Source organism: Pan troglodytes, chromosome 4 (assembly GCF_028858775.2).
Source record: "Pan troglodytes isolate AG18354 chromosome 4, NHGRI_mPanTro3-v2.0_pri, whole genome shotgun sequence".
NCBI classification, from domain to species: domain Eukaryota; kingdom Metazoa; phylum Chordata; class Mammalia; order Primates; family Hominidae; genus Pan; species Pan troglodytes.
Window position 1 is genome coordinate 146,110,410 of NC_072402.2, and position 27,210 is coordinate 146,137,619.

Consider the following 27,210-nt stretch of genomic DNA (forward strand, 5'->3'; position numbering starts at 1 on the left):
ATAGCATAAAAATTCATTTTTGTCCTCAATTACAGGAAGAATGTAACATGAAAGCTGAGATTACAATGAATAGTACATGAATATGATGAGGTTTTGTTTTGTTTGTCCTACCAGAGCTCCAAATAAAAACACAGATATATGGTTTGACATATGGAATGGGATAGCTAAAACTGTGACTGCCTAAGACAAGCTGAAACCTAAGGTGCCGAACCATATTGGGGAAAGAGGGGAAAAACCAGTAGGTCTGCTACGAATCAAGAAAAGAATAAGAAGAAATGGGATTCCCAAGCCTTCTTCAGCTTTTTCTTCTCCAGCAGAATAGACTAGTCAATGCTACGTCTTGTCAAATCGTGTCTCACATGGCTTTAATGCACACTAACTTTCCTAAGAAGCATTTGTATCTACTTAAATCTAGGGATTTTAGCCCATATTAATTACATGTATATTAGGGCAAGAACACAGGATGTAAAAGGTAAAAATCTGAATTTCAGTCCATCTGCGAGACATTGTGAAAGTCAATTACACTCTCTGAAGACAATTCTTTATCCATTAAACAACAGAAAAGGTGATTAAGTTGATCCTTGCCTACATGTCAGAGTCGTGTAGAGTTTTTAATGACACTCATGTGAAATTCCTTTGGACCGTAAAATACTATTACTTACGTGCAAAGATAATGTCCCGAAATCACAGAAGGGATGACTTAACATTAACATCTTTAACTGCGCCCCCGTCCTTCCTCTCAAAAAAAAAGTTCTCTATTTTTAGTTGAATGATTCTGGGAAAATCTCTATTGGAACCTATCCACTTCGCAAATGACAAAGGCGAGGTCCAGAGGCTTATCCAAGCAAGACCCCAGAGTAGCAGTGGAAATCAAGACCAAACCACACGGTGGAGACTGGTTCCGGCGCATCACACCCAGTGCTTCCGGCATGGCGCTTCAGTGTCACGTGAAAGAACAGCAACCCGCCCCGCCTCTCCACCCCTGACAAGCCTTCCGAAATGCCACGCTGAACATGGCTGCCGCGCTTCGATGCTTCTTCACACACACAATATGGACACGGATTTGAGGCTCCAGCCCCGGATGACGACACTCCGGAAATATGCGAGCGGCGGCGGAAGCGGAAGTGCCTCAGCGGTAGGGGCCGGGGAAGTTTCTGTAGCGTCCCTCCCTCTCAACCACAATAACAGGCGGAGGGTCGGCGTAGGTGAGGCGGCGGCTGAGTGGGCCTGGGGACCGGGAGCGGGGTGGCAAAGCTCGGAGTGCGTGCGGCAGGGCTGAGGTAGCTGGGTGGGGATTCTGGAACTTCCGACCGCTTAAGCTCGGCCTCTGGCCCCCTTGGGGCCTAGAGCTCCCTGAGAGATCAGGGGTTGAATTTGTAGTTCCTGGCCTTCTAGGCCGTGCTTGCGGGGTTTGCCTGCTTGTCTGAACCTGGCCTCAAAATCCAGCATAAAGAACTCTCTCTGGGCCCCAGTTTCCTCAATGAAATGGGTGAGGGTGTTGGACTGGACAGCTTCTGTGACTGTCTCCCACCCCGGGCGTCACGAATTTCATGATTTTAATGTTAAGTCGGTATTTCGGCCAGTAAAGTGAAGGAGGTCTGTGTTCAGCGTAGTGAGGAGATGTCCCTGAGCAGGAAGCAGTGAACACATCTTTGGCTGCCACGCCTGAGTATCAGGAGCCCTGAATTCTAGTTTCACCCCTTCCACCTACACACTGTGTGACCTTGTCTAGGTCCATTAGCTTTTCTGTGCTGCAGTTTGCTTATCTGTGTTGGATGCCTTTGATATCCGTGCCCTAGCTGTGGAAATCAGATTCTTAACTCCCTTTTCATGGAGTCTTTACAGACCTGAAAAGCATGTTCTCCCTGCACTCTGCACACCCAGAATTTGACTAAGAGATGTCTACCGTGTTTCTTTGCGGACACCAAGCTGGCCAAGGGCAACTGGGCACTTAGGAAGGTTCCTGTGCAATGAGAAGCTCTGTCCAGAAAACTTTGTTTTATACACCTAAACCAGCAGTGTAAATCACTACAAAGTGAAAAACAGGAGATCTTGATTTTTGTTCCAAAGTTGCTATTAACTTGATGGTTTACTTTGGCCAAATCCCTTCCTCTCTCTGAATTTGAGATTTTTTTTATCTGCTAAAGGAAGACGTTGGATTAGGTCACTGGTTTTTAATCCCCTTTCCCATTCCCCCAGCACAAGTGAAGGATAAAATAATAGTTCTATAAAGCCATGATTTTCCCAGGGAGGGAGGAGGTCCAGTCTGGAGGATATGTATTACATAGCCATAGACTGAAAAAAATCCGCTTGTAATTTTTAACTTTCATTTTGAGAATTAACATTTTAGATTATCTGTAAGCCTTCTTTCCCCTCTTTAAAATGTGTGATGCTGTAATTCTGATGTCCTCCTTGGGTAAAGAATGTAGAATTTTGTGTGCCTCTTTGTTTAAATGGCTGTGTGCCCAGAGGTACACACTTTATATTTAGTCAAACAGATACTAATGCATAGCAGAGGAGAAAAAGGGACAACTAGATTCCAGTAAGATAGGGTGATATAGTGAAGTAAAATTGGTGGTATACTAAAATGAAATTAGGTGGTGTAGTGAAATAAAATTAAAAAGGAGTTGAAGAACTGGATCCCTGCTTCACACTAGTACATCCTGCCTCTGTGACTTTGGACAAGCCATCTAACATCTCTAGGCCTCACTTTCCTTATCTGTAAAACGAAGGGTTGAGCTGGATGATTCCTAGGCCTTTTTCAGCACCATCATCCTGTTGGGGGGGTTTTTGTTTTGTTTTGTTTGTGTGTGGTTTTTATCTGAGCAGTTTGGTTTATGTGGTGTGGTATTTCTTTAGACAAGAGAGGCTGTCCTGGTCAGTAGATACACAAGATAGTCTATGATGTCAATTAAGGTCTGTGAGGTCAAATTAAGTGATATGCAAGATTACTTTGATATGAGCAAGCTGAAACCAATAGAAACTAAAGAAAGGCATGAGAAACTTGAAGGGCAGGGAAGCCCTTGACCAGATAGGATAATTGAGAATATAGGGAAGTTTCAAGTGAGAGGGGGTATTTTTCACGAGGGTAAAGAAAAGTAATTTGAGTTTGGGATGGGAAGGAGATTTGAATTGACGAGATAGGAGAACACTTCTTGGAAACAACTCTGGTTTAAGAATGTGCTTGCAACACCAAGACAAAAGTAATGCTTCCTGTGGCTAAGGTCAGCTAAGCAGGCAGCCACAGAGTGACTGTAATATACCTAAGGTGGCCATAGACCACTGCGTGGGAGCCTAAATTAAATGGACCATAAACCCTAATTGGTGAAGGTAGGGTGTGGTCAGATGCAGTTCTATCAGAGCATCTGGAAGCCTTTCTCCAAGCACTAGGGCATTGCTCTGGAATGCAGGAAGACAGCCACGGTGACAGAGGACTGACTTGATGATAGAATGTTTACTGTAACCTGGGAAGTCTGTATCCCAGCCTGAACCTTGACACTATTTAATCTTGGGCAAGTGATTTGTCACCTTATCCTCTCTGGTTCTGTTTGTTCATCTTAAAAATTTGGGATCACTAGATGAGCTTCGATGTCTGTGAATATGAACCCCCTGAAATCGTGTATGTATTTCTGCTTGCATGAGTCTGGAAAACGGATGTGCCACTTTCATTGTATTCTCAGATGGGTTTGTGACCCACAAAAAATTGAGAACTGTGTGATTAGGTAGTCTCTCTGGTCCTCTTCAACTTTTAACATTCTGGGATTCTGTAATTATGTCATTTCTGACATTTCCTTAAGGTTCAGAGTCTTAGGGTCTAGAAGTTGCTAAGCCTATAGGTAACACCTGGTACCACAAAGTATAGTCTTTATATATAACACTCTCCTCCTTATTTATTCAGGCATAGCTCAGAGATACTGCAGGTTTGGTTCCAGACTACTGCAATAAAGCAAGTCACAAAGTTTTTGGTTTCCCTGTGTATATAGAAGTTATATTTTACAATGTAGTATAATCTATTAAGTGTGCAACAGCATTATATCTAAAGTAATGTATACGCCATAATTTTAAAGTACTTAATTTAAAAAAAATGCTAACAATTAATCTGAGCCTTCAGCGAGTCAATATTTTTGTTAATGGAAGATCTTGTCTCTGTCTTGATGGCTGCTGACTGATCAGGGTGGTGGTTGCTGAACATTGGGGTGGCTTGGCAGTTTCTTAGGACAACAGTGAAGTTTACCTCGTTGATTGGCTCTTCCTTTTAGGAAATATTTTGTTGTAACATGCGATGTATGATAGCATTTTACTCACAGTAGAACTTCTTTCAAAATTAGATTCAGTTCTCTCAAACCCTGGTGCTGCCGTATCAACTGAGTTTATGTAGTATTCTAAATCCTTTGTTGTCATTTCAATAATGTTCACAGCATCTTCACCAGAAGTAGATTTCATCTCAACAAACCACTTTCTTTGTTCATCTATAAGAAGCAACTTCTCATCTGTTCAAGTTTTATCATGAGATTGCAGCAATTCAGTCACATCTTCAGGCTCTACATCCGATTGTAGTTCTCTTGCTATTTCCTTCACATCTGCAGCGACTTCCTCCACTGAAGTCTTTTGTTGTTTATTATTTCAATCCTGCTCCTCCTGTAACCACAGAAGTCTTGAATCCCTCAGAGTCATCCATGAGGACTGGATTCCAAACGCTTGTTAATGTTGATATTTTGACCTCCTCCCATGAATCACAGACGTTCTTAACAGCTTCTAGAATGTGTATCCTTTCCAGAAGGTTTTGAATTTAGTTTGCCCATATCCATCAGAGGAATCACAGTCCATGGCAGCTATAGCCTTAGGGAATTTATTAATTTTTTTTTTTTGAGACGGAGTCTAGCTCTGTTACCAGGCTCGAGTGCAGTCGTACGATCTTGGCTCACTGCAACCTCTGACACCCTGGTTCAAGCAATTCTCCTGCCTCAGCCTCCCAGGTGGCTGGGATTACAGGCACATGCCACCACACCCAGCTAATTTTTGTATTTTCAGTAGAGATGGGGTTCCACTATGTTGGCCAGACTGGTCTCGAGCTCCTGACCTTGTGATCCGCCTGCCTCGGCCTCCCAAAGTGCTGGGATTACAGGTGTGAGCCACCAGGTCCAGCCAGGAAATTTGTTTCTTAAATAATATGACTTGAAAGTTGAAAGTTCTTGATCTAGTTGATCTATTAGCTGCAGAATGGATATTGTGTTAGCAGGCGTGGAAACAATATTAATCTCCTTGTATATCTAATGGACCTCTTGAATGACTAGGTCCATTGTCAATGAACAGTAATATTTTGAAAGGAAACTTTTCTGAGCAGTAGATCTTAGTAGAAGTCTTATTTAGTATACTATGCTGTAAACAGATGTGCTGTCTTTCAGGCTTTGTTGTTCCTTTTATAGAGCACAGGCAGAGTAGATTTAGCATCATTCTGAAGGGCCCTAGGATTTTCAGAATGGTTAGTGAGCATTGGCTGCAACTTCATGTCACCAGCTGCATTCTCTAACAAGATAATCAGCCTGCCCTTTGAAGCTAGGCATTTACTTCTCCCTAGCAGTGAAAATCTGATATGGAATATTATTCCAATGGAAGGCTGTACGTACTGAAAATCTGTTGTGTAGTGTAGCTACTTTCAGCCATTATCTAAGTTAGATCTTTTGGATAACTTGTTGCAGCTTCTCCATCAACATTTGCTGCTTCACCTTGTGCTTTTCCGCTATGGAGACAACGTCTTTCCATAAACTCATGAACCACCCTCTGCTAGCTTTCAACTTTTCTTCTAAAACTTCCTCACCTCTCTCGGCCTTCATAGAATTGCAGAGACTTAGGGCCTTGCTCTGGATTAGGCTTTGGCTTAGGGAATGTGGCTGGTTTGAACTTCTGTCCATAAAACTCAGACTTTGTGTATATCAGCAATAGGCTGTCTTGCTTTCTTATCATTTGTTTATTCACTGGAGTAACAATTTTCTCAAGAACTTTTTATTTGTGTTCACAACTTAGCTAATGTTTGGCACAAGAAGCCTAGCTTTTGGCCTGTCTTGGCTTTCAACATGACTTCCTCACTAAGGTTAGTCATTTCTTGGTTTTGATTTAAAGTGAGAGATGCTCAACTCTTCCTTTCACTTGAACACTTAGAGGCCGTTGTAGAGTTCTTAATTGGTCTAATTTAAATATCGTTGTGTCTCAGGAAATAGGGAGGCCTAAGGAGAGGGACAGAGATAGGAAGAACAGCTAGCCAGTGGAACAGTTAGAACGACACCATATTTATCAATCAAGTTTGCCATCTTATACAACATGGTTTATGGTACCTCCAAAACAATTAAAGTAGTAACATCAAAAATCACTGATCATAGATCACCGTAACACATATAATAATAATGAAAGGATATGAAATATTGTGAGAATTACCAAAATGTGACACACAGACATGAAGTGAGCATGTGCTGCTGGAAAAAGGGCACCAATAAACTTGCTTGACGCAGTGTTGCCACAGACCTTCAATTTGTGAAAGACACATTATCTTTGAAGCACAGTAAAGTGAATCACAATTAAGGTATACCTGTATTCACCTGTCCCTCATGCTCCATGACTTCTCAGCAAGACTTCCTCCAACTCATCTTTCTCTAATGCCGATAACTGGACTTTCCCCTCCTTTACTCTTTCTTTTTTAACCTGCTACTGCTTTGTACGTTCTCTGCATTATTGAGTTTCTCAAGTGAGTTGAAGGCAGGGTGTTTAGTGGCAAGTGGTATTTTGGAGGTAGGAGTGAGAAAAAAACACAAGGCTAGTGATGGCAATTTTCTCCTCACTTTCTTTGGTTCCTCTTCCAACTAAAAAGAAAAGCAAATAAGAGAAAGGGTGCACATTAAAAAGGGATACCGGCCGGGCGTGGTGGCTCACGCCTGTAATCCCAGCATTTTGGGAGGCTGAGACGGGTGGGTCACTTGAGGTCAGGAGTTCGATAGCAGTCTGGCCAACATGGTGAAATGCTGTCTCTACTAAAAATACAAAAATTAGCTGGGTGTGGTGGCGTACGCCTGTAGTCCCAGTTACTCGGGAGGCTGAGGTGGGAGAATTTCTTCAACCCAGGAGGCAGAAGTTACAGTGAGCCAAGATCGCTCCATTGCACTCCAGCCTGGGCAACACAGCGAGACTCTGTCTTAAAGAAAAAAAAAAAAAGGTACCATCACCACTTACTTGGGACTTGTGGTGTGTGAATTTCAAGTTTTCTTTCTCATATAGGGAAACCAGGTCCCTATTCATCAGTACCTGAGATGAAATACTCAGCATAGCCCAGCTGGGTATTTCACTTAAATGAAGATGAAGCCAACTTTAGCTGAAGCAACTTTGTTGTCCTTTATCAAGACTGAGTAAGGGTGGGGGAAAATAAAATATTTTTTGACCGAGGAAGCTTTTTATCTCCTGAACATTTTCAGAGACATCTACTTGGACTTGAGAAGGCTGCTAGATTTCTCCGGGCTATAAGTCCTGTCAACCTCCTATATATAAGATAGAGATCTTTTCTTTTACCCTAGTGTTTATCTCCACAAGTTCCTTCCCCACGATAGGCTTAGGGTAGGGGCCTCACTATTCACCTGCCTAGTAAGAACTAAAAGACCCAAGTCTTCAATTCTAGCCGTGATGTAAGAAACAGGAATAGTTTTACCTAAAATTTTGTCAGTCCTGCTAATTTAAAATTTAGGCTTTTTGCTAGTTAGTGTTAAAGGATATTGTAGGTTAAGAAGGTTTTTGTCAGCTTCCTGGAGCTCTAACCTCAGTATAATATTGTATAACATCATTTCTGTGAGTAAATATTTGTTAACTCTCAATAAGTGGAGTTTTATAAACTCAATGATATTTAAGGTGCAGGGTATTTAGTCTAAAAATTTACGTATAGTTTGTGCACTAGGGCTACTAAATCTAATTCACACAAAAGCACTGCATTGCAGAATCCTAAGGAACAATCAAAGGTGGAATCAGTAGAGGAAGATGTTATTAGGTGGTGTGAATTTGAGGAAGAAAAAGGAGGAAGAAGGGATTTAAAAAAAGCTTTTTATTAAAGGAATAAAGAATCAAGAGCATCATCTCGATGAAGGATTGTCAAGATTCTTAAAGCTGAACATGTGCTAAAGTATAACAGCTGGTGGATTGGTCTGAGCATCTAGGTAATTTGTGGGTGGATTAGTCTTTGCTGGTTAATCGTCCTGTTGAGGCTTTTACATGATACAGAGTAGCTGTTAGGTGTGTCACTGCAGTAAAATCTGATTGCATTATTGTCTGGGTTATAAGTTTGTTGCTGAGATCATTGAATGCTGTGGTAGCAAACGTCTCATAAGAGCATGAAATGGTTTTTAGCAGCAACCTTGAAGCTACTGGATGTATATAGAATAATGGAAAGACTGGTGGATATTCATACATTAGATATTTGAGGATATATTGTGAGCAAGGACTTGTTATCACCTAGAGGCAAGATTTTTTAGCAGAAACATGACTAATAAATCACTACACAAACTGCTGTGAAAGCATATGTTAAGTCCCACAGGGAGCTCAAATGAAGGAGTCAGTAGGGGAAGCTTTTACAGAGGACTTACATTTAAGCTAGATTTTTACAGGCAGTTTTCTAGGCAAAGTAAGGAAAAGAAGGACATTTCCAGTCAGAGTTAAAAGCATATTAGGAATGAAACACCAATGGTTGTTTGGGGGAACTAAGAAGATACTGGTCTGCTAGAGTGAGTATACTGAGAGCAAGTGGTAAGGATTGGAAGAAGATAAGATTGGAACATCTAGTGTTTTGAGATTAGATTGGAAATATTTTATCCTCTGAACCAGGATTCCTTGTAGGCCGATTGTTTTGTTTTGCTTGGCCATGTATATTGTACTTCTTAAAAACAATCTGAAAATTTCAAATGATGGAGAATAATATGAAGTGAAAAGTAAAAGTTTTTTTCTGCTTTCCTAAACCTCTGTTATCACTCCTCAAAGGTTACTGGTTAATATTTTGTTGTCATCTTTCATAAAATGTTGTATGCAGACACAGTATATTTGTCTTTCTTATCATACTTTTTAAAAAAAGTTTTAGGGGGTAATCTTTAATTTTTAAAATTATGTTGTTGTTAGAATCATACTTTAGATGTAGTCTATGTTTTGCTTTTTTCACTTAACACTATAAATCAGGAGACTGTTTTAAAAAGATAACTGGCTTCAGTATAGAGTATAGCATGGTAAGCATTTATTCAATAAATTACTTATGGCAGGCATAGTGTCTGCTAAGCTTTTCCTCAACCCTGAGGATACAGTGATGGGTATCATTTAGGAAGCCATTTCCGTAGTGCACGTGAATGTTAATGGAGTCCCAAAAGGTAATGGGAATGGATGTAAGAACTGTATTGAGATAAAATTGATAAAAATAGCCCATCAATTGTCTGTGGGAAACGAGAAATCAGAATATATTTAGGATGATTTCAAGGTTTGCAATTCAGGAATTTAGTAAAACACATTAGGGAAATAGGTGTGTTTATTTGTATATATCTGTGTATCTTTGTTTTGGGGAGGGGGAGGGTTCGTGATATGAAGGAGTTCATTTTGGACATAGTGTTTTTGAAGGATGTTCAAGTTATTGAGGTGAAAATTTCTGATAGGCAGAGGAAATAAAGTTCAGAGCTCAGGAGAGGTAAGAAGTAGAGTTGGAAATTTTTTCTTTTTTTGCTTTTCTTTGTGTGTGTGTGTGTGTGTGTGTGTGTGTGTGTGTGTGTGTATTTGTAATAGCTAAATCCTTGGGAATGAGTACAATTGCCCAGGGAGAAGAGGGCTCGAGGATAAATTAGCAAAGGAGACTGAGCAGTGGTCATAGAGGAACGACAAGAATCGAGAATATCACTTTCGGAGCCAAAGGATGAGAGGGTTTCAAAGGAGTGGTCAGCGGTGTCCCATAATACAAATGGGTCAGATGGGGAAGCACTGGAAAGAGGCTATTGGATTTGTTGACTACCTGTTCAATGTAACCTTAGAGGTTTCAGGAGCTATCATAAGATGGAAAGATTCATTTGGAGGAGGCAGGGCAGTAAACAAGAAAAGGTGGGCAGTGATTAATCAGAAGCAGGTGAGTTTATTTATAGCTTTTCTTTTAGCTTGGGCAGTTCTGAGTATGAACTTTATTTTTCCGGAGGCCTGTTAGCCAAAATGTGATAGACAACATAGGAGTAAGCTTCTGAGAAGTTAAGACACATGTCACAAATTCAGGGTAGCATAGCCCATATACCAGTCCACACACATTGATTTCTCTGGTTTCTCAGGCCGTACTGGTTAGAAACAACAGAAGAGGGTGTGTGTGTGTGTGTGTGTGTGTGTGTGTGTGTGTGTGTGTGTGTGTGTTTGGGGTATGAGAGGCAAGCATGCTGACAGCCTCAAGAAGTAAATAGCACATAACCTTTCAGTGAGGGAAGAAGAGACCAGAACACACACACACAGGCAGAAGAAATGATGAAGATTTACTTAGCCTAGTAGAATGTCCATTTACTGCTGAGGCAAAAAAAACCTCAGGAACTGCATATACTTAAAGTACCCTCTGCCCACCAGGTGCCTTTCTCCTAGTGAGTTCTTTCCTGCTTTTTGCAGTGTTAATTCCTGCTCTCCCTTCAGTTATGGGCTCAATTGTCTTTCCCTTAGGAGAACCATTAGTGACTCAGGCCCCTTTGTTATATGAGGCTTCACAACTGTGTTTACTGTCTTTGCAGCAGTTATCTCCGTGTGCAATTCTGAGCTCATTTGCGTGGTTATTTAATTGTGTATCTCCACTTAACTCTGGGCCGTCTGTTTACAATGGGCCCAGAGTACATAAGTGGTATTCAAAATAAATGTGCCAAGGCATATTTAAATGAATGTGAATACACCTCTTTTCAGCTGTCATGCTGTGCCTCCTCCATCTACAAAGCCATTAATATAAAAGAGACCAGTATTTCCTATAAATTTCCCTATATCTGTACCAACATTATTAAAATATTCCTAGACAATTTGACAATCAAGGTGTTAACTCCACGTGCTGATCAATAGAACAGAAAACCATCTGGGTGCTCATGCAACCCATTTTCTCCTGCTTTCCCTCTCCATTCCTCCTCTCTCCCCTCTTTTCTCTCTTTCTCTTTTCATCCTTCTCTAAAGCTTATTTTAAAAACAAAATGTGCATGTGATGCAAAAGTGAAATACCATGTCAATATTCACAAGAGAGGGAGAAGGGATGTTTCATTCTTTCTCTGAAGTTGTATATAAGCTTGTGTTTATTTTTTAGGAGTTCTCTAGTTTTTATCAGATTCACAAAGGGGTCCGTGACTGATCTAATCTCTGACTTTATAGGTGAGAGAATGAAGAATTTTAAAGATTGATGCAAGTTTATAGAAATAATTTGGGGCAGAATCAAGATTAGAACCCAAGAATCTCTTCTCCTTTCTACTATGTTAGGGTCAGTCCTAGAAAGAACCACAAGCTCCTGGAGCTGGAAGAGGTTTTGATTCCTCATTTAATGATCACACGTTACATATGAAGAAATTGATACTTGGAGAAATTGAGTGAATAAGCTAAGAAGCAACAGTACAAATTAAAGCACAATACTCATGATTCCTGGATTTTTGCTCTTTCTAAGTAATGCATATTTATATTATCTTCAGAAGTTGATTATCCACTCATCTTGAGAAAAAGATGTTCTGTGCTTTTTGCACAGAACAAATTAGTATTTTTATTAATTTGAATGTGATGTGTACCATTATGATACCTCTGCTTGTGTGTGTTTGAAAATAAACATTGTTTAACCTGGGTTTTAGTAGGGGGTGTGTTTTTTTAGTCTACTTCGTTCTCTGTTTGCTTTTCAGGTACTTTGAACTCAAGTAAACAAAAGGGAAGATTTTCTCGTTGATACTGGAGACTGCACAACAATGGGGCCACGAAAGAAAAGTGTGAAAACATGTATCATGAATAATGAAATTCCAGAAGAAATGACAGCAGATGAAACAAAGGACTATATGAATCAACTTTCACATGAAGTACTTTGCCATATTTTTAGGTAAGATTGTGTTTGGTTGGCTTACCTACCTGGAATGGATAAGAGCAAACCCTGAGGCAGTGCTGTCTAATGTGGTAGCTACCAGCTACATGCAGCATTTACATTTCAATTAAGTAAAAATGTAAAATTTAGTTTGTCAGTTGCACTGGCTACATTTCAAGTGCTTAGTAGCCATATGTGGCTAGTGGACACGGTGTATAGGACAACAGAGTATAGACAAAATATTTCTTTTGTCACAGATAGTTCTGTTGGACAGCCTTTCTCTAGACTGTTAACATTTCTAGGCTTCTTGGGATTTTTATTGGCTACTAGATTTGTTGACTTTTGTTACTGCATTATAACAGTACTGTGTGTTTACACTGCACAAGGTAAGGCAGTGTTTCTGACTTTTTCTGACTATAACCCACAGTGAGAAACATAACATGTAAGTGATTGTAACAAAGTTTTCTGAAATAATACCCATCATAACTAAATGCAGTGCATACATTAAAGTTGTTTTATGATGAACACAACACAAAAAGACTTCTAAAAAAATTATATTTTTACCCAAACTGCATTATAATAACTGTTTTTTTTTTTTAAAGGGAAAGCTGTCATTCTAGTTTCCACTGCTGTCTTCTTTCAATTATTGTCCTTATTTATATAATTCAAATAAGCAAATTCTAACATACTTTGTCTCTGAAATTAGAGACCTGAGTTTGAATCCTGGGTCCATTATTTGCTAGCTCTAGACTAATGATAGACATAATGGCAATATTATTAAGATTCAGTGAGATAATGCATTAAACACTTAGCAAACTGAAGCATAAATGCTTGGTAAATGTTAATGGTTAGTCTGCTTTTTTTCATATTGCTATATGGTCTTCATAATTTTTTTTTTACTGCTTACTATTCTATGGAATGTATAAATAACATGGTACTTATCATTTCCCTTGTCTGACATCTAGATAGTTTTCAGTTTTTCTGTTTTCTGCAATTATGGTTGCAATAAACTGCTCTAAGCATCTGGATTTTCCATTATTTTAGGTTGTTTACCTATGAAAATTTCCATATATGAAGTTCTTAGGAATGTTTTGAATTTCTACAAATGAATATTTGCAGATTATGAAGTTTTAAAATAGCAATAACAGTTATTTTAGGAGATCCTAGGCACTGTATTTTTTTTCCTAATATAAATGTGTATGTCATTATTTCCTGCAGTTCATTATTCTGTGACACATTGTAGTTTTTGCTAGTTCAGTTCTGTCTGGGATTAGAAGACCAAATTAAAATGATAGATTTTTTTTTTTTTACAGAACAAAATGATATTAACGTTCATCTGGCAGAAAAAAAGTCTGTCAGAATAGCCAAAAATTTTCAGAAAAAGAGTCTTGCAACTACCAGATGTTCAATTACATTCTAAAATGTTTTGGAAAAGAAAGCTGGACAGTTGGGTAAAGGAGACAAACATAGGCTCCATTCAAATACATGTGGAGATCTAGTTTATGACAAGGTTGTATTCACATCAGTGAGGAAAAGTTGGGTGGACTATTCAGCAATGATGTCTCAACCTACAAACCATTTGGAGAAAAAAATAAAAGCACATTTTTATCTCATGTCTTACAGCTAAATTCAAAATGGATCAGTGAATTAAACAAATCCTTCAAAATTCTTGAAGAAAGCATAGGTAAAATTGCATCTAGGGATAAAGTTGGATAATGCTAGGATATATTGTGAAAAAATTGGACCATATATAATATGTATATATTTTTGAGACAGAGTCTCACTCTGGCTGGAGTGCAGGGTATGATCATGGCTCACTGCAACCTTGAACTCCTGGGCTTAAGCAATCCTTTTGCCTTAGGGGCGCACACCATTGCGCTTGGCTAATTTTTTTATTTTTTGGTAGAGGCAGGATCTTGATTTGTTGGCTAGATTGGTCTTAACTTCTGGCCTCAAGCAATCCTCCCATTTTGGCCTCCCAAAGTGCTGGAATTACATGCATACACCACCACACCTAGCCATTGGACCATAATCTAAATTGAAAATAGATCAGATAACATTGTGCAGTTCAAACAGAATATTCAAATGGAAGGGGTAGAATCAAGTCAATATATAATGGTAGTTACAGTGGAGAAAACAGCATTTGACAGCACATAGAAAGAACCATGAACTTAGTTCTTGAACTTAATGTGTTTATTCTAAAAACAAACAATTTTGTTTCATTTTTTAGTCTTCTAAAATTTTGATTTGAGAATTCATTGTGGTGGTGTAGTAACTACATAGCATGTCTTCATAAAACAAGAAAAACTATGGCCTTCCTTAAAAGAAACCTAATCTTTGCTGTCCCTGCTATGCTCTCTTTTCTAAAGTGTTATATTTGATCTGTCTTCTGAACTCTAGTCCTTTGACTATATAACTATGAAGAAAAAATATGCTACTTCTTAGGGAAAATATGATGTAAAATAATCTTGATTTTGTGATTATTGGTCTGTTTGTATTTAAAGGGAGTAGAATTTTAACCTAGGCAAATACGTTGGATAACAATATTTAGGAGAAAAATATTACAGTGGCAAAATTTATTTAGAAAGCAAATTTAATGTTTTTCATTGTTTATAAAATGTGTTGTCATGTTTCTGAAAAATTCTGCTTATAATCTAAGTCATAGAGACTAAATTAAGTTATGGCTAGCAGTGATGATTTATTTTATATAATATTTTATTTAAATCATTTTAAAGGGGTAAGAAGAGGGACGAGAAGTAGAAAAAATAAATGGATCTGCTAAATATTCAACAGGTATATGTGGACTTTTCTTTTAGAATTAGCAGTGTTGTTAAGAGTTAGTGTCAGACAAAACTGTGTTTGCCATTCCTGACCCTTTCTCCCTCTTACCTAGCCATGTGACATTTTGCAGGTTTAATTCTTCTGAGCTAATTTCAGCACTTATAAAATGGAGTAATAATAGTGTATACTATGTCAGTGAAGTGCCAGCAGATAATAGAAAATACACTTACCTGGAATTTGAAGATAATTTAATGAAGGGACTATTTACAGAGGTGTAGATGGAGTTTAGGGAACAAGTAAGGGATGATGAAGAATTCGTCTAGGGGATTAGCAGCAGTAGAAAGGCAGCGTTGCCACCTGGAGCCCTCCAGCTGGTGCCTCTCATTGGCTAAAGTTAACAGTTAGCCAGAGAGGGGTAGAGAACACAGCAGGTCAGAGAGGGGGAGATAAAGGACTGGGAGAGAGTTGTATGGCTAACAGGAACCAGCTAGTTACCTCTTAAGGTTGTTGTGAAACAATGAGTAGAGTGTGACGCAATACAGGTTCAGTATGTAAAGGTAGCTTTAACTTTTCAAAACAATTAATCTAGGCGTGTGTGGAGGGGTCTTAAGAGAAAAATAGACCTTTCAGAATATATAACAGAACAAAAATCAGGATTAATTGAAAGTTTCAGGAAAAGATAATAAAGAAGAATGGAAAAGAGGAAGTTGTAATTCACATGAGGTGTCTTAATACTTTACGCAATACTTTTATCAGTGTATGTGACCTTAAAGGTAAAAAAAAAAAAAAAAAAGTGGGAAAAGAAATTGTATACTATATGACTAGTATACATATTTGTTGATGGAGAAGATAGTAGAGTTTGCAGGAGCAGGATGGTGGAGTTGAGAGGGAGCAGAATGTCCCTGCAGGAGTAGATTCTGTAAAATATACGAAATAATATTGTGCATGTTCAAATTGAGTAATTCTCTCTGATCTTTCTCAGGTTCCTTTCTCATCACATCTTGAAAAGCACTGTTTTTTTTTTTTTTCTTCTTTTCTTTGTTTTTCTGGTTTGTTTTTAGATTTTCTTTGTCCATGAAAACTCAAAAGAAGAAAGGCAGGTTTTATCAAATGACCTGTGGAGGGAGCTCAATACCTTATTTGGATACTCAAGTATTTGCTGACTTACCTTTGTAGTAAAAAGCTATATGACCATATGTGTGGTAGCTTTAAATCTCTGTCTTAAGATCTTATTTCATTTGAGTGGTAGGAGATTGGAAGAAGGAAAAAAAAATAACTTATTGGTGAGAAGTAATACTTACCCACTTGATAAATACGAATTTCTTTCTCTCACAAAGGTACCTCCCTCTGCAGGATATCATGTGTATGGAATGTCTTTCCCGGAAGCTAAAGGAAGCAGTGACCCTATATCTGCGAGTTGTGAGAGTTGTAGATCTCTGTGCAGGGCGGTGGTGGGAATACATGCCAAGTGGTAAGTGGATTTAGTCTGTGAAGTACAGTAGTGTCCTACTGGAAAGTAGTAACAATGGTTTCATAAAAAGTTACTTGTTGTCTTGAGAAAGGCAATCTAAGTCACCTTGTAGGCTGGCAAGATTTTGTCTAAATTATTTATGTTGGGTTTTAGGTTGTAAAATGCATTTTACCTGAGGCTTTATTGTTTTAATAGTCTGCTCTTTTCATTTCCTGTCCTTAAGTAACTATATCAGCCTGTTCCACACATCTGTGATTGGAGAACATGAGCCTTTGGTTAATTGAGTATATGTGTATCACATTAGACACTGTGTGTCCTTTACTGTCTGATGCATGTTTTCCGGTGAATGGTAACAGTTTTCATCATAGATTTCCTCTGCAACTAAACGGCACCCTTTAGTTAAATAAATACTTGCCATTTTTGTAAAATAGGCCACAGAACTCCAATTTCTTTAGAAGACCTATAGTAGGTCTTGGAGATTCTCGAATAAGCCACTGACTGACCTTACAGGTGAAGAACTCAGTAGCTTCCTAACCACAGCAAATTGTTCCCAGTTGAAGAGACCACCTGAAAAGAAAGTTAATGGCTTTAGCTAAGCAAAGCATACTTGAAAGGAAAGAGTTAAAATAAAAGGCAATTAAGGCTTCTTTTCACTTAACACCAATCCATTAACTGGTAAAATTTAGTTACTATTGTTTTGCAATTATGAATCTGTCTTTTAAAGTCATCCTTTTTCTATGATGTCCAGATTATGAGACTTTGAAAATGGGATAAGGCTGAGAGGGGACCAAAAAATAAAAATAAAAATAAAAAGCCTTAATAGAAGTGAAGGGCTGGAGGAGATAATTGTCTTGTTCTGTTCTATAGAACAGAACAGATTAGCTCTGGAATACTGGAATCGTGCAGGTGGATGCTGCATCCTTTCAAGAGAGTCATCAAATCAGTTGGTAACTCTTATCAGCTGGCCATAGTAGTTATCAATATATACTTTCTTATAAAGAACATTGCAAACACCTGAGGCTGGAACTTATTAATAGGTTTGTGGGAGGCAAACCACGGTTGCTTTCAGATATTTAATAAAAGCCATTCTAAGGGCAAAAGACTCATCTCATCGTGTTTCAGAATGATCCTGTATGTCAGGAAAGAAAAAAAATTAGGGCAGTGTGAAAATAATTGTCTTATTCCTTATATTAGATTTGCTTTTGCAAAGGTTAGGCCAGCCGGAATTCTGAAGACGGAATTAATACAGTATATAAAGACAGGATGGCAGAACTCCCATGTGATACAGTCTTAGCATTAACATCACTACCACTTACCAATTAGAGAAGAATTTGACTGCATGTTGCTGACTTTTAGGCTATGATAAATAACCTGTGAGCCCAAGGCTTCCCATCTTTGCAATGAATGTAAAGGAGAGTTGAAGCAAACAGTCTCTAGCCTAAGATAAGATCACACTAACCTTGCTCACTAATGCCACCTTGGCCTATTATCTGGCATTTAACCCAGATTCTTTATATAATAGTACTTTATGGTTTACGTATATGATCTCTTTGGATTCTCACTCCATCTCTGTAAAGAAGGTAGAACTTTCCCCATTTCTCTCGTGGGAGGCAACATGTATGACAAAAGAGGATAAACATTGCAGGGGTTACACTTGGTTTTAGATTCCAGCACTGCCATTTGGAAGCTCTTAAACTCTCTCAACTTCATTTTTTATGCTTGTAGATGGGGTGATAACCTTTCTGATTTGGTTGTGAGAATAAATGAAAAAAACTGATTAACACATTGAATCGTTCAGTCATTAAAAGTTAACTATACAAGAAAGTAATAAGAACTGTTATTATAATTAGAGACCAAGTAATCTCTGGTCTCTCCTTACTCTTCACTAAAGTTAACATGTCTGGACTTTACATGTTAAATGAGATAACTTAAAAATAAAACAACTTTCAAAAAAGTATGTAAGACTTAAATATTTGGGGCCTACTTTTTATTCTTGACAGTTAATGTTTTTCTTTGTCATTAATAAGCAGACAGTTGGCTTTCTGACCACTTTCATTAAAAATAAAAAAGCCCTTGTAACAGATTAAAATAGCATCTATATGAGACTTGTCTCCCCACTTACTTAACCAACAGCTCCTGCTGTGGAAGTAACCTGCCTCTCTCTGTTCCCATCTTGTTGATTCCTACTATGGTCTCCTGGATAGATAGCTTCCTATCAACAGCATCCCCTGAGATTGGATCACTCTGGTTCTCTTAGCTAACTTGCATCTGTCTTTTTCAAAAGAATTAATTGTCTAAAATGACAGGGGAGTAATAGTTAAACATATGACAGAGTATCAGAGTAATTATTAGAAAATGGATAGAATAATTTGAGATAGGAATTAGGTCAGAACTGTGAGCTTCCTAACGATGAGGATCATATCTTATTTATATTTTTAGTTATGTGTTCTATAGAGCCCTGAAGGTTTTACAGACAAGAGAGTACCCATGGGGGAGGAGGAGGGTGGTGGTGATCAGGTGGATGGTCCCACTCCATCCACCAAATAGGTCCAAGTTATCTGGGTTTAAAGTGTGTTCTTTGTTGAAGATTTCTATGCCTCAAAAGCAACAAAAACCAAAAAGTCAATAATAAAAGCCTCCTCCATAAAGTATTAACTTAGATTAAGTGGAGTTTCTGACTCATTTCCTCTGTTACTAAAGGAGTATATTTTCTGTTATGTTTATTCAGCTTTAGTGTTAGCTTTACGGAAATTTGAAGAGGAAGTCTTTTTTAACTTTTGGTAAAAATCACGAGTGCCTAGGAAATGTTAATGAACAGAAAGATGAACCTGCCTCTAAATACTTCTGAACTTCTCAGGCTTTACAGATTCCAGTTTTCTAACACTATTAAAGAAGATGCCAGATGTTGAACAGCTATATGGCCTTCACCCTCGATACCTTGAGAGGCGAAGAGTAAGGGGCCATGAGGCTTTTAGCATTCCAGGAGTCCTAGAAGCTTTGCAGGCATGCCCAAACTTAGTGGTGAGTGCACCTGGTTGAACATTTTGGCATCAACTGTTTATGAAATAATAGACCAAAGAATGATAGACGTGTTCACTCACATGCAAATCTCATCTGTCGCAAACTTTTAAGTTCCATTGTGTACTTAGCATCTTGTGGTACATAAATAAAAGCTTTGGATGCTAAACTAAAATCTTTTCTTATGCTTGCTTTGGCATTATTTTCTAGGGTGTGGAAACTTCTCATTTGGAGTTGGTAGAATCCATTTGGACATATATGCCCCATGTTCATATTTTGGGGAAATTTCGTAATCGTAATGGAGCTTTTCCAATTCCTCCTGAAAATAAACTGAAAATTCCTATAGGAGCCAAAATTCAAACTTTACATTTAGTTGGTGAGTACATGTTTCTTGGGTCACTTGTAACTCCTTGAAATGCCATAAAATGTGAATATTCACTGAAAAAGAATAATGAGAATTTTAGAGATGGCTTTGTTGATTGATGACTGCAAAATAAATGTTTGCAAGATCTGTATAAAAATTCCGATTTCCCGGCCGGGCGCGGTGGCTCACGCCTGTAATCCCAGCACTTTGAGAGGCCGAGGCGGGCGGATCACGAGGTCAGGAGATCGAGACCATCCTGGCCAACATGGTGAAACCCCGTCTCTACTAAAAATACAAAAAATTAGCCGCGCGTTGTTGCGGGCGCCTGTAGTCCCAGCTACTCGGGAGGCTGCGCCAGGAAAACGGCGTGAACCCGGGAAGTGGAGCTTGCAGTGAGCCGAGATCGTGCCACTGCACTCCAGCCTGGGCGACAGAGCGAGACGACTCCGTCTCAAAAAAAAAAAAAAAAAAAAAAAAAAATTCCGATTTCCCATTAAAGATCCACTGGTGTGAGGGAAATACTGCTTCACAAGTGTACATTCTCCATCTGAATATTCTTTGAAATTATATACCAGTAACTTCAACTTAAGTAAAAAGTGTAAATATTTTCTCAAATTTGTCACCTTTGGCTTAGGCCACTGAAAGGAATTCGGGGGTCCCTGTTAATATAGCTGGCCTTTAATATTTGTTTACTACTTTATTCTGTGTATATACACGCACATACCCAGAGAGAGAGAGAGTATATGTGTTTTAAGCATTATTCTAGGTATTGGGGATGGTCTAAAGAACTGGAAATTTCTGAAACTCAGGTGGTACAGGGAGAGCATCAGGAATGATAAGGAGTAGGTCTTAAATAAGACTTAGATACACAATTATGGGAGAAGAGTAAAGATTTCTAGCAACCCTTCATTTATAAGATCAGGGAGTGATATCTAGTTTGAAATTGGATTTTTAGATATAAAAGGATTCTGTAATATCTGAAATTTATAATATAAGCTCCTTAAGGTCAAAGACTTATTTCCATATCTTTATATTTTCTACAATGCCTGTCACAGTTCATTGCAAATATAAGTACAGGGTAAGTTTTATTAAAATGCATTAATTTATGGGAATCATTTAACAGTTTAACACTGTATTATGGTGATGCAGAGGTGTGGTAAATTAATAAAAATAAACATTACCAGGAGAATGGGCAGTTATGTCCTTTGTTTATAGAGTTTGTTTGAAACAGAAAATGAATTGGGCCTAGGGTATACTGTCTTCTCTGCATCTGTCTCACCCTTGCTTCCTTGGGTTTCCTAATCAGTACAATCAGTACTACCATCTTCGTAGTATTAAAATAGATGCTAAATTTAACCTTTGTGACTTCTGCATCTTACATCTCAATCTGTACCTCACTTCTGCTTTTTGTCCTTTTGTCTCATCCTTAATTTTACTTCCCATTTGTTGCTATACAATGTGTGTGCATAGTTCAAACTAAATTTAACTCTGCTATTTTGAGAGGAACAAGTTAAGGGGTAATCCTTGTAGGTTACAATAAGAACATTTGGCAGAATTTAGCCTTTAAACAACTGACCATTCAAGTACTGCAATTTTACATTCTCTAGTTATTCTTGCTAGCAGAGATCCTATTGTCTCAAATTTAAAAATTGCATTAAACAGTTTTGCCAACTACTGTTTGTTAAATGCCATCATCCTGGATCCTCGGATTTCTTTAATAAATTTGTGTCCCTTCCTTGGCTTTTATCTTCTTTCGTCCATATTTCCTGTATTTTTTCACCTCACGCTACACCTCCCTTCTTCTGGTCATGGTCCTCTGTGGATGTGATTCCTAGTATTAAGGCACTCCTGGATCCCATGCATCAAATTACCTTTACCAATTTGAAATTCTAAAATAAATGACTGGCAGGTTTCTGCTTTTTCTCAGAGCCATGCTGGCTGGCTTCTCCCACACATTTACAAATTCTTAAGATTCATATATTTATAGAAAACAGCTTTTAAAGTTCTGTGTTTGGCTATCTTCCAGATATCTATTTGCATATTTAAACCCATCTAGCTGACTTTGCTCTGAGAAATATAGTTCTCCTACTAGGGGGCAGTGGATGTTGGTAGTCAAATAGTAAATTTGTGTGTTCCATCTCCATCGTTATAGTTTTGCTTTCAGTAATCCATTTTCACTTTACCTCTTCTGGGAAAACGTATCCTAGAAGAGTTGTAAGATTATGAGAAAGACTTACATGTCTAAGACATAGAAATACTTTTTAAACTCTATCTTCCCATTGGCCTTTTCTAAAAAAGTTAAGTCAGTTTATGGTTTACATAAACTGTTCTTTGTAAGCCTGTTTTAAATAAGGCAAACTTGATAGATTTTGTGTAATTTGTTCGGATAAAAATCCTTGAAGGTTAAACTGTTAATATGAAAAATAGACTCTTGAACTTATAAGCAAAATATAGTATATTTTTGTGATTTTTTTCTTGTTTGTTCTTTTTTATATTTGTGTTTTAGGGGTGAATGTTCCTGAAATTCCTTGTATCCCAATGCTAAGGCACCTTTATATGAAGTGGGTAAGACTCACTAAACCACAGCCATTTAAAGACTTCCTTTGTATCAGCTTAAGAACTTTCGTCATGAGGAACTGTGCAGGTAATGGTACTCAATTATGGTGGAATTAAACATAAGTTATTCTAAAAATATCCTGAAGCAAACTCTAGCTACATTTGTAAATACAATTATATTATGCTATTACTATTTATGTCTTATAACATATTCATCTTGTGAAGATAAATGTACTTTTTGTTTTAAAGACATTAGAAAGATGATTTGTGTTTGACCTCAGCAAAAAAAAAAAAAAAAAAAAAAAACTCAGAATATCTCTATTTTTTACAGGTACTTTTTACTTTTCATAGGATTGTTTTATTAAATTTCAGTCTTCTTTCTTTGTTTCTGGTCTCCGAATCATTCTGCATGTAAATAGTTGGCTTCCTTAATCTACCTTAAACATAGCTTTTATGGTATTATCCTTCTAAACAGAAATCTTCAGTGTCCCTGTTGCCCTAGAGCAAGCTTGTTCAACCCACGGTCCACTGGCCACGGCCCACATGATGCCCAATACAAATTCTTAAACTTTCTTAAAACATTATGAAATTTATGCATAGGCTTTTTCTTCTTCTTCTTCTTTTTCTTTCCAGCTCATCAGCTATCTCTAATATCAAGACAATTTTTCCTCTTCCAATGTGGCCCAAGGCAATTTTTCCTCTTCCAGTGTGGCCCAGTGATGTCAAAATATTGGACACCGCTGCGCTAGAGCATTAAGTGGGAACTACTCTGCTTAAGGTCATGATAACCAGGACCCCTCTTGATAACCTTATTCTGACACCTTTCCAAGATATATCTTCTTTTATCATCACATTTCCATACAGCTTTCCACCTCAATGTCTTCTCTTATGCTGTATTATTGTTTCGTTATCCTGAGATGTGCACTTTCTTCCTCTGTTTTTGTATGCGTTCTTCAGGTTCTGCCTTTTCCAACTTACTTTTCTCCTCTTTCTTTTTCTTTTTCATGGAGTACGGCAGATCTTATTTTTACACTTGATGTAGTCTGCCTTCTTATCCTTCTATAATTACTTATGTTCTAGCTCCATGTCAACTGCAGGTTTTTTGATGGACAGGACCATATCTTTTGTGATCTTCTGTAGTAGCTAATGCAACACTGGTCATAGAGATGATTAAATGATTGAGCTGTTTACTCGAGTGAAGGATCAAATTTTTATCTTGACTTTTTCCCATTAGTTAATTTGAGTTCAAAACTATTGAGCCTTTAGAGAATTTACGGAATACTACATATCTCTACAGTGTTACTGAAAAACCTTTATGCTGAGTAAGTGTATGGTTAATAGGCTAACACTTTCATTTGTAACAAGAACCTGATTGCAGAGAGCCAATTTGGCTGTCATTTTAAGACTTAGAGTTTATAAGTTATGCATGTCTTTCACTGATTTGAAATTCATTTTAAGGCACTTTACATTGTTCTATCAAAGATTTTTTTTTTTCCAGGACCCACAAATTCCTTGAAATATGTCCCTTTAGTAACAGGCTTAGCCTCTGCCCGAAACTTGGAACACTTAGAAATGGTTCGAGTTCCTTTCCTTGGAGGTCTTATCCAACATGTTGTTGAAGACAGTTGGAGATCAGGTATTCATTTTCTTTAGTTACTAAATATTTTTTAAAAATCAACTTAAAATAATCATTAAGCTTTTATTTAACTTCCCTGGCAAGGCTTTAAAAAGAAAATGCTCGTCAGTAACTGCTTTCTTTGTTGTATTTGATGGACAGTAAGTAACCATGAGCATAGCTAGTATTCATTTTCTTTTGGTGCACATTAAACTTTCTTAAAATAGACAGTAGAGTGATAAGACATGTTTTCTGGCTTGTTTTGACTTTTACGTAGCTAATAATACCTCCTCTTATGTATGGAATCTTTCTTAGAAATGTTAACAGGGATTTCTAGCGTTGTTTGGTGATGTTTTACAACTTGTACAGCCGAGGCTTCCAAAAAAAATTTAGGCATTAATAATGTTAATCTCTATCACATAATACTTTATAATATAAAAAATACTTTTATACATATTACTTGGATATTGATTTACCCATCAGATGATGATATTTAAAAGAAAAAAGTTGTTCTGTGTATACTTAACTATAGATAAATAATACGTAACAGAATGTGCTTTGTGTTAAACATCTCATTGCAGAAAAAAAATAGTGGTTTAGCAAAATGGATGATTAATAGTTGGAAACCAAAAATTTAACTTTGGCTCTCTAAAATAAAATGGAAAGTCATCAAGTACCATTGTTAACAAACAGACATTATAGTTAATACTGTTGAAATATAATGAAGAGTAAACACTACATTTCTAGACATTTTGTCAGTCAAGTGTGGTATAAGTGTACTTTATTACATTTAGCCAGTGGGATGAAACAACCCCTTAAAACCAACAATATTTTGATTGATGGCGATAGTTAACAAGATAAAAGTCAAAAACGAAAAGAAGGCTACTGGTGTATTCACTAGAGAGAAGACCTGTAGAGAGGTGCTAAAAGCTGAGTTTGTATAAAGGTCCTAAAAGAAAAACAGAGACTTTTCTTCTCTAATCAGTTTTTAAGGGTGACCCTGCCTTGTATTTTACTCAAGAAGTCAACATACCTCACACAAAAATTAATTCTAGATGGGTCATAGATTCAGATGAGAACAATTTTGAAATGAAATTTAAAAAAATAACTTAGAAGAATGTTTTGTTGACCTTGAGTACACAAAGACATCTTAAACAGGACACCAAAAAGCATTTACCATAAAGAAAATATTGATAAATTGTACCAAATTAAAATTAAGATTTTTTTTTTTGTCCATCAAAAGGCATGATTGAGAGAGTGAAAAACCGGCCGGGCGCAGTGGCCCACGCCTGTAATCCCAGCACGTTGGGAGGCCGAGGCGGGCGGATCATGAGGTCAGCAGATCGAGACCATCCTGGCTAACGTGGTGAAACCCCGTCTCTACTTAAAAATACAAAAAATTAGCCCGTCGTGGTGGCGGGCACCTGTAGTCCCAGCTACTCGGGAGGCTGAGGCAGGAGAATGGCGTGAACCTGGGAGGCAGAGCATGCAGTGAGCCTAGATCGCACCACTGCACTCCAGCCTGGGTGAGAGAGTGAGACTCTGTCTCAAAAAAAAAAAAAGAGAGAGAGAGTGAAAAACCAAGCTACAGAATGGGAGAAGCTGTTTGCAATACAGATACTGGGTATTGGGAAGATATAAAGGACTCCTGGAATGAATAAGAAAAAGGCAGGCAACTCAATAGAAAAAATGGGAAAAGACTTGAATAGAAAAGTTTGCACACAAGAAGCCAATAAACATGAAAAAACGATAAAAGTTTACTAATCATTAGGGAAATGCAAATTGAAACTACAGTGTGATATTCAAGCACTAAAATGACTATGCCTACTCGTGACTAATATGAAAAAGATAAAAACAGTAATGTTGGCTAGGATGTGAAGCAACAGGACCTTTCATACACTGATGGTCAGAATATAAATTCATACAACCACTTTGAAATACTGTTTGGTAGTATCTACTAAAGTTGGTCATACACATAGCAACAGTTGCATTCCTGGCTTTAAACCCAACAGAAATGTTTACATATGTTCACCAAAAGACATTTTTAAGATTGTTCATAGAAGCACTGTTTCTAATCGTCCCAAAATAGAAAGATGCCTATCGGCAATAGAATGGATAATTAAATTGTGGCATACTCATATAGCAAAATACTGTACAGTAATAAGTGAACAGACTACAGCTACACAGCGATATGGATGAATCTCATAAACAGAGTGTTTAGTAAAAGAAGCCAGACACAAAAGTATACAAACTTTGTGATTTTATTTATACAAATTTAAAACAGATAAATCAGTCATTTCTTTAAGCTATATATTAGTAATTTATGTTCTTTTTTGTAGGTAAATACAAGTTTCAGAAACATTAAAAAAATCAGTTAAAGTGGTTCTGGTCTTGTTCCATATGATATTTGGAGGTTCAAAATTTGGCCAGAAATGGCAGGGTTTCTTTTTTTAAAATTCTCTCATCAGCTTCTGACTTTCTAAAAATCCTTACTTAACAATGTAAATCTTTTAGAGTAGTTTTCAGATGCCATCAGAGTGTCTTTGCAAAATGAGGGTCTGCTTTCATCTCCTTTTAGGTGACCAGTAGTTATAATTCATCTTAAGATATTAATTTCAATGGCAAAAACAAAGCTTAGATTTACTTTTAAATCAGTAATTATCATCTCAGATAATACTTTATAATGTATAGTATATAAATACTTCACTAAAAATGCTGTGGTCAAACACTTGTTTTTGTTCCTCGTCTTTAGGTGGTTTTAGAAATTTGCACACTATTGTTCTGGGAGCTTGCAAAAATGCGCTTGAAGTAGATCTTGGTTACCTCATCATTACTGCTGCCCGTAGGTATGTTTCCTCTTTGTACTGTGTCTCTCACTTTAGAAGTAATTATGTTTTTCCCTATTTTACAAAAAATTGTGGAATGTATGTGTATATATGTGTGTACATCTGATCAAGCCTTGTTCAAATTTAAAATACAAAGAAGTCCAAATAACAGATAAGTATAACATCATGGTAGTCTTAATGTTATAACTGGTAACCAGTTGAGCTGCATACTAGCAAGCTCCAGAGTGGCATGGTCTCATATCGGAGAAAAGCAGTGGAATTTCTGGAAATGGCTGAGAGTCCAATAGAAGTTAGCATTGAAGCTCTGGTGTCTGTAGCCCTCTCAGGACCATTGTCTCAATCTCTGGATGATTTTCTGAATTGTTCTAGTTACTTGGTGATAATATTTGCTATTCAGAAATCAGTGTTTTAAATCAGCTTTTCCAAAGTCTGACCTTGTAACACCTCTATATTTTTTAACCAAGTGGTTATATCACTTTATGCCACATTTACTATTTCTTA

General features: G+C 37.5%; 1 protein-coding gene across 6 annotated transcripts in view; it reads left to right on the top strand.

The window, feature by feature from the left end:
• The window catches only part of FBXO38 (F-box protein 38), an 80,590-nt gene that overhangs the window by 20,099 nt on the left and 33,281 nt on the right, over window positions 1-27,210 (top strand). For 2 of the 6 annotated variants that reach the window (XM_054684691.2, XM_054684692.2), the window contains exons 2-8: window positions 11,886-12,076; window positions 16,177-16,310; window positions 19,168-19,331; window positions 19,539-19,704; window positions 22,199-22,336; window positions 23,747-23,884; window positions 26,616-26,709. In XM_054684691.2, coding sequence (XP_054540666.1) covers window positions 11,949-12,076; window positions 16,177-16,310; window positions 19,168-19,331; window positions 19,539-19,704; window positions 22,199-22,336; window positions 23,747-23,884; window positions 26,616-26,709 — 962 coding nt within the window. In that variant the 5' untranslated portion in view covers window positions 11,886-11,948. Of the gene's footprint in view, window positions 1-987; window positions 1,206-11,885; window positions 12,077-16,176; window positions 16,311-19,167; window positions 19,332-19,538; window positions 19,705-22,198; window positions 22,337-23,746; window positions 23,885-26,615; window positions 26,710-27,210 lie in introns of those variants that run through there. The other 4 variants (XM_001161504.6, XM_009449915.4, XM_001161547.5 and 1 more) reach the window with 4 other exon arrangements.